General features: G+C 36.4%; 1 protein-coding gene across 1 annotated transcript; it reads left to right on the top strand.

The window, feature by feature from the left end:
* Positions 1-1,070: 1,070 nt before the first annotated feature.
* Positions 1,071-14,872, top strand: EFHB (EF-hand domain family member B; the record flags this gene model as incomplete). Its single annotated transcript, XM_082282075.1, has 13 exons — positions 1,071-1,136; positions 1,461-1,523; positions 2,314-2,457; positions 3,774-3,954; positions 4,543-4,653; positions 5,723-5,849; positions 6,209-6,292; positions 7,989-8,053; positions 9,411-9,565; positions 10,396-10,603; positions 10,984-11,187; positions 11,681-11,862; positions 14,708-14,872. The coding sequence occupies 13 exons, from the start codon at positions 1,071-1,073 to the stop codon at positions 14,870-14,872; spliced, it is 1,755 nt and encodes a 584-aa protein (XP_082138201.1).
* Between the last annotated feature and the right edge of the window lie 431 nt (positions 14,873-15,303).

Genomic DNA, 15,303 nt, shown 5'->3' with positions numbered 1-15,303 from the left:
AATCCTTATCAAACAAATATTAGAGCAGAGAATAAAATTATAACACATGGTAATGTTTGATTAATTACGGTTACAGTCTGTGTATTTATCTAAAATGGATTTTGCTGTCATGGGACTATAGAGAATGGAGCAGGATGTGATTAAATTTAGATGTTTTGCTGGGAAGAAGGGGATAGTTTGCTAAATGTCATCTGAGAATAAAAGTCTTTTTAAGAGCTGAGGGTCTGTTAAACAGCGGTGAAAGTTGTTCAGTCTTACCCACGCTGCTTTTCTGAAATAATCCACATCTGTTTCTAAAAGGCAAATACAGTGGGTTAGATATATGAAGTGTTGACTCATTTAAGACAAACAGTGACAGCACTCACGTGTTTGATAAATGGGGTAGTGCTGACAGGCTTCTCTCATCCACCTCCATGCTGTGTGTGGGTGGGAGCTGCAGTTTTCTCTAGAGGTATGCCCCAGCATACAATATTTTAATAACATGTGACAACATTCGTGAAAGGGGCTGTATTTTTTTATTACAGTAATAAAGATTGAAAGTTTGATCAGACTTTTGACCATGTAAGACCTCATTTCAACCTCAAGATTCAACCTGCCTGTCTGAAAGCTGGTAGATTTTCAACGATTTTATAATCGGTCTAAGGAATGTGCGACCTCTACAGCTGGGCCTTAATTATTTTTCTAGATCATGGCATTTACAAAATAGCCCAGTGCAATCTATTTCCTGACTTTCGCCGAGGGGTGCGAGATGTAAGGGGGGTGGCGGGCGCTGAGGGCAGTGGAGGGCGCGCTGTGAGGGGCAGGACGGGGGGCACTGGGTGAGGGGGATGGCGGAGCGCTGTGAGGGGCAGGACGGGGGGCGCTGGGTGAGGGGGATGGCGGAGCGCTGTGAGGGGCAGGACGGGGGGCGCTGGGTGAGGGGGATGGCGGAGCGCTGTGAGGGGCAGGACTGGGGGCGCTGGGTGAGGGGGATGGCGGAGCGCTGTGAGGGGCGGCAGCACCGCCCGCCTCGCACGAGCGCTCCCGGCCCCGCCGCCGCCGTTACCGAGCGAGCAGGGTAAGCGGTGGCCATGGCGGAGCAGCTGCCGCCCTGCCCCGAGGAGACGACCCTCGACGGGACTCCGGAGCAGGCCACCGTGAGCGCCTTCGCCGAAGGGGTCCCACCGATGCCGGGAAACCTCCCCTCCCTCTCTACGCCTTTCTGGGGCGGGGTCTCGCCGAGGGAAAGGGCTGGAAGAGGGGCAGCGTGTGGGCTGGGAAGGAGCGTCTCCCTGCGAGCCCCCTCGCTCCCAGAAATGGGTGTGGCTCCTTCCCACCCTCCAACCCTCACACCCCACCGTCAAAGCGGGGACAATTGGACAACATCCCGTGCATAGTGTCACATTCCAGTTTGACTAGTTGTGTGCATTATTACAATGAGTTCCGTTATTCCTTATTTATTTTTTTATTGCATTGTTTAGGCTGGAAAGTTGCGTCCCGCAGGCAACACGGTTGCGAGTTGTCTCGAAGAGGTGTTACCCAGGGTGAGTTGGTTTTGCAGAGGCTCCTGTTTTTTTCTATATCCCTTCTCTTTTGAAACTACCATTTATTTCAGTGTTGGTTTTTGTCACATAGAATTATAGAGACTAGCTGGCAGGATTGAAAAACACTTCTGGCAGTACATTTTCATTGCATGTGTTTTACGAAAGTCACCGTGCTTGCTTAGTTTGGACTAAATATAATTGTTTTACACAGTTTTTTCCTCTGGTAATACAATTAGAGTAATTATTGGGAATTATTATTACTTTTGATGCAGGTTCTTCTTTACAGGGATGCCTGCCAGAATTGTGATTCTCACTGGCCCTTCCCCATGCCCCTGAAGAGTCAGAGGCTACTGAGACACAAATGGATCCTGTAAATAGCGGGTCTCCCTTTAAATGATAATTAAAAAAACCCCAACACAGTGGTTTAAATAATTTCCAAAATTGCTACACTGATGGTGTAATTGCTGTGAATCAGGTTCAAGGTTTCTGAAATTTATAAGTGTAAAATCTAGTTTTCATCACAAACATGTGAAGTAGCTGTTATCCAAATTAAAACTGGGGAGCATTGAAACTTAGCAATGCTGGTTTGATAAAATTTGGTCTGGGTTATTTTGACCTTATGCTCACAATATCAGCATCTGCAGGAGTATATGCATGTATTACAGCCCAAATCACCCTCATATTTTGTTCTTACATCTGGAATGACACAAATATCTGCAGTACTTTTTTTTTTTCATTGATGTTTTGTGAATGTCTGGTGTAAACTTGTTTTACTTTGCCTTACACATAGCCCATTACTCCAACTGTTGTGCGAAAGTTTCGAAATACAACAGATCCAGCTCCTGGTGCTAAAATAATATTCTATGGCACAGCAAATGATCCTGACGTTGCATCGCAGTTGACACATGGCATAAAGACAACCTCCAAACTCACTGTAAGAATGTGACTCATTTACTTTTGCTTAAGAATGAACCTCTTACGAGTGTTCTTAATGAAAGCAACTGATTTCCTCATAGTCAGGGATAAAGGTACATAGCTGAGCGATTTATAGTGCAGCATTTCACAGCTGTTATGAATTGCCCGAGTTCTGAGGTCAAATCATAGGATTTACTTAGCATTATTGAAATTGGAAGATATTTGAAGTTCAGTGACTGTTACCAGTAACATTATTTTTGTAGTGGCTACTGAATTATTAATTTCATTCCAAGATTTAAGTTAATGAACAGTCTTCTACCCATAATTTTTGCTGCTAGCTTCTTCTGGGTTACAGAGATAGAACCAGTTGAGCTCTTAGCAAAAGAGGTGTCTGAGAATGTGTTTACAATTTGGTGTAATTATTCTGTATGTTTTCTTACCTTTGGCTTGAAACTGATTTTTTTAGCTAAAAAAGTGATGGTTTGGATATGTCAGACTATTTTGCATGTGTTCTTTAGAAATTATCTTTGTAATCTGTAATCAAACAACTGAAGAGATCGTTGGTAGTTTTATCACACAGTTAGTGTTCATATCTCTAAAAACAGAAGTTGTGTTAGTAAAGTGCATTTTTATGAAGTAAGTAAGTCCTAGTATTAGAGGATGTTGAGTAGGACATTTATTAGGCATATCCAAAATGAAAGACAACCAGGTGTTGGTGTCCCTCCTTAGAAGTTTTTTGTTGAATGGATTGATCTGTTTAGCCTGTACTGTCTGTTGAAGACTTTGCATTACTAATTAAATATTAACTGGAGGAAGATTTGGAAGCCTCGTCAGTTTGCTAAGCATGGGTTTGGATCAATTGTACTTGCTACTAATTTTTTCAATATTTCTTTATATAATATTCAGTGAGGGTCTAGTAATAAATCTTCTCTAGTGTCCCCATTACTTTGATGGATAGCCTGAAAAATCAAATCACTTTATTTTTGGTCATACTATAATTTGAGTATAGTTTCTAATATGTGCTAAGAAAAGAAAGATTGCGGTCAGGAAATGTATATATTAACAAGTGGAAAAACTAGCATAAAAATAAAAATATCTCACAATAAGTATTTTATTTAGCTGGAAATTTAGCATAGCATTGATTAATAGTGGTCTTATCTCAAGACACAGTTTTGGTTTGCAAATTGGTGGATAAAATTATCTCAGTGTAACCATGTAAGATCTCATTAGGACACTTGTAAGCAAACTTTTGTTTGTGTGGATAGTCATAGTGATGTGTGAGTGATCAAAGTTTGTTGGTTTTCCTGCCTCTGGTGTTGTTTTTGATGTCTTCAGGTAGCTTCATTGATAAGTCCAGTTGCTAAAAGTGAATTTCAAGAAAGGATGCAAGACATGAAAGAAGCAATTTACTCCAGTAATCGTGAAGCACCTTTGGGTAGATCACATGATCAGTCTTCTAAATTACCTGAGGGCTTGGATATAATTAATACTGCATTTGGAATAAAAGTCTTCAAAGGTAGGAAAATGTGCCATTAAAACATATTTCCTGTAAATACAAGATAACCTGCAATTTAATATCTAGCACATGCTCTATGATTCCAGCAACTCCATTTTAACAGAAGAGTTATTGTATAACAGCTACTGAAAGGCCTAAAAATTTTTCAGTTACGATGAAGAAACAAGCAACTGAGAACATATGGTATCTAGTTGGGCTTTTGGCTTTCTTCCTGATCTGTCTTTATAGCCTGGGAGAACTGTTTAGGTAGCTGTCGACTTACCTTCCTTTTCCCAACAACTCTAATAGGTCTAGTGAAAGAAACTTCCTTGACATGTGTATCTTTCCTCCATAGACTGGAGGAAATCACATCTGTGTTGCCCGCGTAGCTTTCTTGCAAAAGTTCTGTACATCTGGGTTTCTGTGATTCTCTCCCTAGTCCCCTGTTACTAGATTGAATGTAGATTGACTAGAAATGTGGTGAGAAGTATCATTCTTCCACAGTATTAGCAACTTCTCTAACAAGATCTTTTTTACAATTAAGAACCAACCAAGCAATACATCCACCCCCTTACCTCCCCCAACCATACATTATTTATTTGTTTTCAGATTTGTCAGCTGGAGAGGTTGTAAATCCATCAAAAACTTTTGAGGAAGTGGATAAAGAAGCGAGAGAAGGACATGATTTGTACGTTCTGTCACATGAGGATTATTATGTGGGTAAGTTCAAAGGCTGATAAGAAGCCCATAAAAAGTTCCTCTATGTGTGTTCAGTGCGTACTGTATGCTATTTTTTAAGATATAAACTACTAATTTTAACCACTGTATTAATACAGTATAAATTATTAAAAAAATGTGAAAAAAATATGCAACTGACAGAGCATGATGTCAGTTTCTAGAACTGTCAATCACTTCATGATGGGCATTTAAAACAGTATAAGAAGTTCATGGAGGAGTTGGAAGCCTGATTTCTTTTGCGTGCTGTTTGAAAAGGAAAATATTTCCAGGAAACTAGAAACTTACAGATGCCCTGGTTGCTTACTGAGTTTGGCATTGTCTATGCCACTGAAAGCAATCTCAGATTTAAAGTCACAGACTGTGAGCCCAACCCACTCCATTACATTCTCCTCTAGTTCCTCTCTTTCACCAGGATCCAAAAAGCATTTCAGAGCAGACAGACTTTCTGATGAGGAGCTTAGCAGTAGCATAAGAATTCCATGCTGCCATACAGCCATATGAAGCCCTTATTAGGAAACATGCAGTGAATAATATTTTTGAAGGTCCTAAATATAATTCTTTTAAAAAGGTGATTGAAAAGACCTTGAAGAAAAATAATGACGGTTTTTTCTGTGACAAAAGACCATAGCAAGAGTGTATCTGAAAATGCAGCACCTCAAAAACATTTTTGCATTTTTGAAAAACAATAAATCAGATGGTATACATTTCTGTTCAGGTATAGATATTACACAGCAATTTGTTTGCATGACCCTCACCACTTAGGCTACATTAGGTTTCATTTATTCTGTTGGGCTTGTCTTTAATCAGACATAAAAGAATATCCAACTGAAGCAGTTTTTGATTTTTATTTTGCCTTTTATCTTCACTTTTGACAATGAGGTTGTTCCTAACTACTCAATAAACAGGGGGAATGCATTTATCTTTAATTGAACGGGTTTGTTAGTTAGTTGCTGTTGTTTCTTCATTGTTTTGTCTTAAGAATGAAGATACTGGGTACATTTTTTCTTCCTGAGGTGTTTTACATAGGTTGAAATGCCTACTTTTTCTGCAGGGGAGCCAATCAATAGGAAGTATAACTCACACTTCGACAAGTCTTTTGTTTACGGACTGGAAACCCCTCACTATGAAGATGGGCGAAATACAGCTAAGACCTTAAATTGGGTCTTGGACCTGGATTCGTGAGTTGCAATGAGTTAACTAGTTAATTAATGGGATGAATTATCAGGAAGAGTGGGTCTTTGTATTGAAGGAAGCTGTACATCTCACAATCCTATCCTTAGCTGTATTGAACTGAATAGAAAATGAAAGGGGTGATTTTCAGAACAGTTTATCCAATCACTTTGACCATATAACAGCACTTGGCATGTCTTAAGCATTGTGTAAAATCCTTTGATTTTAAGTAGCAAGATACTTTAATTACTAAGTTGAGAGAAGTTGCTGTTTTCTTTTAATATACAATAATATTTTAAAATATTATTGAAAAAATCTTGAATATTTTTAAACAAATATATGCAGGAGTTATTTTCATAATTTGTAGGAAGAGAGCACCACACCTTGTGTCAAAACGAAGTGATGATTTCAAGGAAAAATACCAGCCTCTTGTTGGAAAAGCTTTTGATCCGTAAGTAAGCAAAGATACCTTCCAAGCACAAAATTCACTCACTTTTGCCATTTCTCCAGTATCTTTTTATGTCTTTTATCTTTTTATGGATAAAAAATATAACTGAGTGCTTCCAGTGCAGCACTCATTTAACAGAAAAGGACCTTTTACCTGCCCTAATTAGGCTGGTAAGTACACAAGTTACTAGTAAGGGCTGTACTGTGTCCATGTAATGAAGTTAGATCTTACTGTTTAAGTGGTCTGTATCTGACAAGCACTCTTTAAAAGACATTTTTTCCCCCTATATTTTGCAGTTAGGAAGGTTTGAAAGGACTGAAACATCTCACCTAATATTTTGGGATTTGGTCATTTTGCTTACTCTGACACTATTTTTGGTCTTCTTTGTTAAATCATTTGTTATCTCACTTTTATTACTTCCTTGGAAAAGGATGTGGAACTAAATTGTGTTAATACCTAGTAGCATTTACTAATCTCATCTCTCAGCTGAATCATTATAATGACTGAGGTTTATGAAGCAATCTGGAGCAGTTTTGTAACGCTTAAGAAACACCATAGAAGTCATAAGGTACAGTGGGGTGAGGATCCAGGTATGCTGCAAATGTAGGGCTCCTGAATGTATCCAAAGGCAGTTGCTCTGAATTTCTGCAAAAATGTGTCAAAACCAGCATCGTTGACTTTGGTAGCAAAAGGTGATTTTAAACTTAAGATCCCAGATTTAAATACATGTGAGGAGTGAAGGCAAATATGAGTCAGTTTCTCCTCTCCCCTTTCCTGTGTCCCAGCTTACCGTGAGACAGACCTGGAGCATGAGCAACATGAGGCAGTGGGATCAGTCAGGGATGGGTTGCAGTGCAGCCTGAAACCAGCACTAATATTACAAGATAGATAAAGGCTAAACAAATCTTATTTAGTGAATTTTATGCCATCCACATCCTATGTGTGATATTAAAATTATAAAAGAAAAATATACATAGTAGTTTTTAGATTGCAGTGTTTTCATTTCTGTGTGTGGGTTTTTGTTTGGCTGGTTTGTTCTTTAGAACAAAGCATTGATTATCTTTTCAATTCTGATGGGGATTTTTGATTCAGATTACAGTTTTAATTATTTAATTATTAAAAATAAAATGAGCATTGCATCTTTTTCAAATTAAAAGAAGAATTAGTTCTTTAATGTCACAAACAGCATCTTCAGTTCTGGTAAATAAAACTGATCCAAGTTTTCCACATGGATATGGGCTTGGTTGCTGGTTTTGGTAGACACAAAAATGCATGTGGAAAAGCAGAGATTCAATTTTTCCACCTTAGCCAAAAGTAGTTTATTTGAGATATTTCAGTTGGAGATTCTGTCTAAGTATTCCTATTATTTGACTACAAGGACTTTTCTCACACATTTCTATCATTTTCTTAGGAAAAAATAGCATTGAATGTTTTTCCTTCTAATGGGCATAAATGTTCAAAAAGTTAGTGTTTACTTTTGGCTGTGTTACATTACAAACAGTGAATATTCTAATCAGCTTTGTAAAAGGATGCTTTTCAGGAATGGTAGCTTTGAAATAAAGTCCTGATAAACAAATTTCAGGTGAACTATTTATATCATCCCTAATTATATAATCACTTTTTCTAATAGTATCAGAGGTTCTATTTTGGCTGTTAATAAACTGTTTGACAACTAACAAAGAAATGTTCTTATTGACAGTATAGCAGAAACTATGAATGTTCCCCCAGACCATACATTTGGATTGATAATCCCTCCAGAGGATGGTAAGTTCAAGAGCAGAATAAAATCCTATCTTGCTGAGGAAACTATGCTGAAGTAATTGCTGTTGGTTGTGTATATAGTTTTCCTAAAATCTTAAGAGGCAAGGTACAAAAATTTATCGACAATAAATATTTGGAATGAAAATTTGAGAGGATTTGAAGTTGCTAGTGGGAAAAAAACAAATGTCAGAAATAAAGAAGCTTTAGGTTTGGGATTATCATGATTGTGTGTTTTTTTCTTTTTTAAAGCCTTGTATCTGAATGTAACAAAATGGGAAACAGCAGAAAACCCTTATTATCGTCAAAGTGACAAATTAAAATGGCTATTTAAATCAATTATGCATCTTCCCTCTCAATGATTTCTCAAGCACTTCTCTAAAAAGAGTAAAAGTAACAAGAAATAAATAGGAATAATAAGTTCTTGAAGGTTGAGAGGAGATAGAAAACAGAGTAAAACTGTTAATTTTCATTATGACAAAATTTTGAAAGCTAGTCAACTCAAATAGTCAGTGTTGGGATTGATGATGTTTTAACATTAGGTTTAACAACTAGGGAATACAGTCAATAATTGGGAAGCAAAAAAATGAAGTAGATCAAAGTTATCCAATTAATCTAGGCCAGAAAAAGCTTGTTCAAAGAGTGCATAAGCTTTTACATGTTTTTCTATGTAGTGTAATAAATTTCATGCTATAAGGAAGAGCAGAAGAAGCTAAACAAAGGAATTCATTATTAACAATTAGAAAATAATGCTTGTACATTGCTGTTAGAGGGGATTAGGTGAGCTACTCATGTTTGTTACTGAACTCTGAACTTGCACTCTAGAAAGTGACCTTGGCATCCTGGGGATTTGGATGAAGATTGTAGCTCAGTGTGCCAAAGTATTTAAAAATATTAATAAAGTTAGGATGCATAGAAAATGGGAACAGTAACATTAAAAAGTACATTGTCTTTCTAGAAACCAATGATATATCATTATCCAAAATACTACATTGGCTCTCATAAGTATCTGAAATATGACAGAGTGGAAGTGGTAGATTAATAGTGTATGTTCTTTTTTGCTCATTTGTCTGGACGTTGAGTAACAACTACTGCTTTCAGAAGCTTTTGGAAGCAGTGGATATATTTGTGAAGCTACATTAAGATGTTCCAAAATTTTTGATATTAACTGTGTGTGAGTAGAGAAATAATGATATGGACCATTTGATCTTGTAATGAAATGGCTGTATCAGCTGTTCAGCAGTGCTGAAAATCAGCATCTTGAAACTGAAATTCTCCTTTCCTTAAGAATGCAAACTGGTTTTTTGTAAATGTCTGTTTACTGTATATGCACAACTAATTGAGGAATTGTTCATTTTTACAGATGTTCATGGTCTTCTGCATGTCCGGGTTCCATGCGAGTTCCTCCGTGGGAAGGACAGAGAAAGAGTTATCTTGATTGCAGTTCGGCAGAGTTTGAAGAAAGCTAACTATGAGAATTTTGATCTGTTATTAGAAGCATTAAGACATTTTGACAAGGTTAGTGCTCTGAAAAAGATAAATGTAAAAGAATGTGTGACATTAGTGCCGCTATGCTGTAGAGATACAGACATGAAGAAACATAAGCATAGCAAGGTAAATATGGATGAAGACTGTAACTGTGAAGACAACTTCATAGTTATTGTATGTTTCATCTGCTGTGATATGCTATATGGAATTAGACACAATAGTATTTGGAGCTTTTCATAGTACTATTTGGAATCTCCAGGCTAGAGGGAGCAAGAGACACACAAGCAGGAGTAATCTTAACAATTTTCAGACTTCAAAATCTGGCATTCCTTTGTAAAGGGAAAACAGTGGAAGGGATTATGTCTATATTTTTTTCCGAGCTTCACTTTTTGACTCAGTTGCCAAGCGTCAGAATTTCAGATCTTTTCTTTTTTTCTCTCTGGAGAAAAAAATTATAATTGACATTTCATATGTAACATTAATTGTAATGTATACAGAATGATTGATGTCTTACTTTCAAAGACATCTTGGCTTTTCTTCAACATTTATGATTCAATTGTTATCTTGTCACAATATCCTGTCACACCTTTACTCTCAAATCACTGTATTATTTAAGTTGAAAATTACTTTTTGACACTTTTCTATTCATATTTCTTATTTTTAAAATACTTAGGGTTTATTTTTGTACTCAGCAATGTTACTCTTCTTGAAATGGTGTGTCTGGTGCTATTTATATATATGTATCTATATATCTATATATATATATAAACACGTGTTTGTGTTTCTTTTGGTGAAGTTATTTTATGATGGCTGTTAGACAATGATAGAATATAACAACTGTTTTATTTTCTTCATAATAGAATGGTGATGGAATTATACACAAGGACAACCTACGAAAGATCTTTTTTCAGCTGAATGTGAATTTAGATGATGAACTCCTGGATTCCTTATTTGACTGTTGTGATTTGGATAAGGATGGTCTGATTAATTACCAGGACTTTGCAAACTTTCTGAACTGGAAAGATAAAAGGGGTGTTAAAGAGTTTGAAGAAAAAATAATTACAAAAGGTAGATGCCTTAATACTGGGAAATTGTGGGGCTGATCTTGTTCTTAGAATAGCTGTTGAAAGGATGTTGCTGTTGTAACCTAGGTGCTCCTTTAGAAGAGTAGGATTTAGAGAGTGCATTTACCTTGCTAACCACCAGCAGAGTCTCAGGTACAGATGTGTTTCAGAATCCTGGAGTTCTGTGTTGCAGAATGAGATTGTCACTGGGAAGTTTCCTTAATACTACAGGTCAAGAGAAAGTAAAACATCTCCTAGAAGTGCTATCAGATATGCAAATGAATTATGTTGCCTCCTTCACAGTTCTTCAAGCAAAGTTTTTTGCCTCTTATTTTATAATGTGTTGATAATATATCTTGGCTGTACCATAACTTTTGTATATAGGGAAAAAATTAGATGCCTATCTTCCCAAAGACACAAAGAAAGATGATGAACCACTGTTGAAGCAGGAAGATCTCATGTTAAAAGAACCAGGAAGCTCAGCAAAGATGCCAAAACCGCTTACAAGATCAACAGACTGTGTCTACACAAATTATCGAACATCATCTTCTCAGTACAATGCTGTAGTAGGTGGTATCCCTACATCCTGTAAGTACAGTGGACTGTGCTACTCACTTCTGAGCATCATTTAGGACAAAATCAGGAGCAAAGTTTAAAAGTATTGCTACAGGTTCTACTAATGTACAATATTGAATTAATTTATCTAAGCTGAGTCTTTTAAGATAGGGGCTTGGAATTTGGAAGGGATAGTCTATTCAAAACATTGAAGTTAATCTAGATGTCTTTGAGAAATTATGCTAGTAATTTTGGGAGAACCATATCTCCTTGGAATCACCTAAAATACTTTCTGCTGGAAATACTAAGTAAGTTCTGGTACATAACTGCAAGATTCCCTGTTTTCATGCTTCGTGATGTAGCTGAAGCCAGGTTTTCTAAAAATGAGAAAAAAGACACAAGGAAGAAAATTATATAACTTGTTATTGAACCTATGTCAAGCATCACATTTCTTCTTATTTCATGCAAAATGTTTTATCCTCCCTGGCACTATCTATCCATGCTGCCTGTTGATTGATTTTCACAGGTTATCCATTGTGTGGTATTCCAACAATTCGTTCAGATATTCCTGCTCCTCGAATTCGCCGCCTCAGTGACACAACTAATTATGGTGACCAGGGCAATAGTTTTTCAATATTGTTCCCTTCTGTCTTCAGTCAAAAGGGAGTATATGAAAGAGATCTTTTAAAAAAGAGACCAAAGGCAGAGGTATAGTGAATTTCTTCAGAATATTCTTCCAAGATAATTGTTCTGCTAGTCATGTGGGAGTGGGCAGTCATATTATCAAGTAAACAGGTTGTAAAATTCATAGTGCAGCATTACCATCTTGCTTAACATCCATTCAGCTGTCTGAAAAATATGTACTCTTCACATTCCAAATTATTCATAAAGATGGTAGATGTTGATTTTATTGAGATCCAACATATTCAAATTTCTGAGCAAGGTCTTAAGCAACATGGTTTAATAGTAAAGTTAGCCCTGCTTTGATTATGTCATTGGATGGATGATGTCCAGAGATCTCTTCCAACCTATGTTATTCTATGATTCCATGAGATGTCTTAAAAAGCCCCAAAATAAGATTTTTACCTGTATAAAAATAATTTCTATCACAGAGGGACGTTTAGTGGAAAATTTTGGCAAGAGCATCTCAGACAAACTTGGCAGGTTTTGCTAATGGCAAATTCAGCAAACCACTTTTTAAGTGCTCTGCTGAGTCACAGTCGTAGATGTACAAAGGATTTGTACAGTGCTGGAGGACATTGGGAGTTACACAGCAATGCCGTGTTTTCTCATAATTCTGAAGAGGAAGATGGGATGTGAGACTCTAGGGACTTACTTGGGGACTTCCATGATTTTTCTGTCTGATATCTCTGCCGGGTGCTACCACTCTGTTTCCTCACAGACCAGGTTCTCCCACATAAATACTAAAACAACTTTGCTGCTTCTTCTTCAGTATTATTTGCCACTTTCTTTTTACATTTTTTATGCAATTTATAGTGAAAAAATACTAAGAGAGAGCTTCATTACTTGAAGTAATATTTATTAGACAGTTGTAATGAAATGTGAAATTCCAATCTAAAATGAGAAAAGAAGCCATGACAACCTCTTCCTCTCTACTCCTCATTATATTAAATATTCAGCAGTCATGTTTGAAAGTGGATCTGGAACTCGAATATATATTTTACAGAAAAGAATGTTGCTAGTTAGTGACTGGGGGCAAAAGGTGTGGTGTCATGTTCATAAAACACCTTGTCAGAATCTTGTGTACATGAGCATTTACCACTTTATAATCTAGCTCTGAAAGCAGGAAATGTGTGTGTGCAGCATATAGGTAATGGTAAATCGCATTCCTGCTTCATTGAGAAGCCAATTACATCTGTCAAGCACTAGATAGAACTCTTTGAAGTTAATAACATGTCCTGAGATGTCATACTCTGCTGTAGACTATACCAGCTATAGAGAATTCAGTGCAGAACTACCTCTGAGTCTGTTAAAACACCCTATGTTCATGTCTGTTTGGGAATTTTATGATTATTGTTTTGATGTATAATTAATGTTTCCAAAAATTTCATAGTTAATGAAATTATTATATGATTGTATGATATTATTGTTAAATGATAGCCCGGAGTAATTTAATACTAATAGTTTTTGTATACAGTGGTGAAAATGAATGCAAATTCTGACTATAAAACAGTTTCATGAGGTGACTCATCATGTTACAAAAGAACAAAATAGTTCTTGGGTTTGCTGTTTTCTTCACTGAAATTCTCTCCAGTCTGTTGAATAGAAGTTATGTAACTGAGGAATAGTGTGTAATTTATATGCCTCATGATCATGTTGATCACAGCTGAGAGTGAGTTTTATCCTGCCTGCACACAATAGTCTGTGGTTTGGTCCGTGATGATTTTACAGCAGTTGATGAGTCCGGACAGAGCTCTCTCTTAATATGGTGAAGCCAAATTATGAGTGCATCTAGTCCTTTATTCTCCCTGCAGTGGTATCCTGTGATGGAATATTGCTTTTAGTTTGACTTCTATATTTCACTAGCTCATTGAAAACATTGGATCACTGGTTTGTTTTACTTGTGGGTAATATGATTGATATAACTGGAGCAACACCTATGCTTAAAGAAGCAAAATTCAGTCTCTTTTTTCCTCCTGCAATTTCAGTTTGGATGAACTCTCATAGGTTTATTGGCTAAGATGAAGCTGAAGACTTGCTGTACTGGGGTCAGGCCTATATTTATACAAAAGACAGTTTTAAAGGAAGATGATCAACGAGGTTGATTTGACTGTGTTAAAGGTCTTGCTTTATCAATGCATGCATAAAATCTCCATAGCATAAATGTAACACACACATACACACACATATATGATACAATTGAAGATGCCAAATATTTACTGTTACTAATAGAAACACAGGGCACATCAATATTCTTCTAAAGGTACCTTTCTCTGATGAGTCAACAGGTCAGTGTAAGGAGGCATGCAACAGGAAGCAACCAAGTGAGAAAGTATGGAAAAAATCCCTTCTGCTGAATTATTCTGGTGTAAAATTATAGCAAGGCCTAAAGTTGATGTGGGCCATTTCATTTTAGTCACTTCACCAGCTTATCTATACCAGCTGATGATCTTGTGTATAGTACTCTTGCTGTGAAATGCAGATAATAATATAATCTGATTTGTGCTGGTAACTGCAGACAGCAAAGATAGAGTGGATAAACAGAACTAGTTTTAGAGCTTTTAAAAAACATTTACTTTTCCCTGAGTCTTCTGTGTTTGATTTTTCCTGAGTGTTGAAGTAGTGCACCCACATTACTTCATTAATTACAGACAATTTTGTAAAGCTTTCATTGCAATAATATTCAGATTTACTTAAATAGGAACTTCTTTGGTTAAGGATGGAAGATGTGGTCTGTAGTTTTACTTTAAGAGTGGGAAAATATCCTGTGGCAAATAGAGATTGCTAAATATGTAAAAGCCAGATGCTGTATAGTTTAACAAAATGCTGACCAGAATTACATGAATTGTATTATTTTGTATTATTTTTGTAGATTAAACAAATTCTCCACAATACTGGCATGAATGTTGCAGATGAAAGGTTTGAAGAAATATGGAAGAAAGTGTGTACGAAACATGAGATAAAAGAGCTTTGTGATTGTGAAGAAAGTATGTGGAATATAATGAATAAGATACATGAATCACGCATAAAATTCTAGTCTCTGATTCTGCCCTCTGGGCATTGCTTTTATTTAACATCAGTCATAGTTCTGATGCTGAATAAACAATAAATATTTATATGTGTATTTATATGTGTGTTGTCTTTCTAAATAGTGGGTTCACCACATATATATGAATCTTTGTAGTTGGTAGGAACTGGTATCCGTGCTTGTAAATGTAATACAAATATTTATCTTATATTCCGTTTTGCATTTTTAATTTTTTTTCTCTTATGAGTGGAAAGACACTTTTGAAAGTACTAAAGATAAATGTTTCAGATATTCAAGACCTCTCAAAGATTATTATCATATAATGGCATTTTGCCTTTCTTCTCATGTTCCATAATTCTTGTCAATAGAGATCTGATTGTGCCAAAGTATTTGAGATGTTTAAAAGTTCATGTGAGAAAGTGCTTTACAGTAAAATAGTA

This window comes from Coloeus monedula (genome assembly GCF_965178545.1).
Source record: "Coloeus monedula genome assembly, chromosome: 1".
NCBI lineage: Eukaryota > Metazoa > Chordata > Aves > Passeriformes > Corvidae > Coloeus > Coloeus monedula.
Note: the sequence above shows the minus strand (reverse complement) of the source record. Positions and strands in the feature narration are given on the sequence as shown.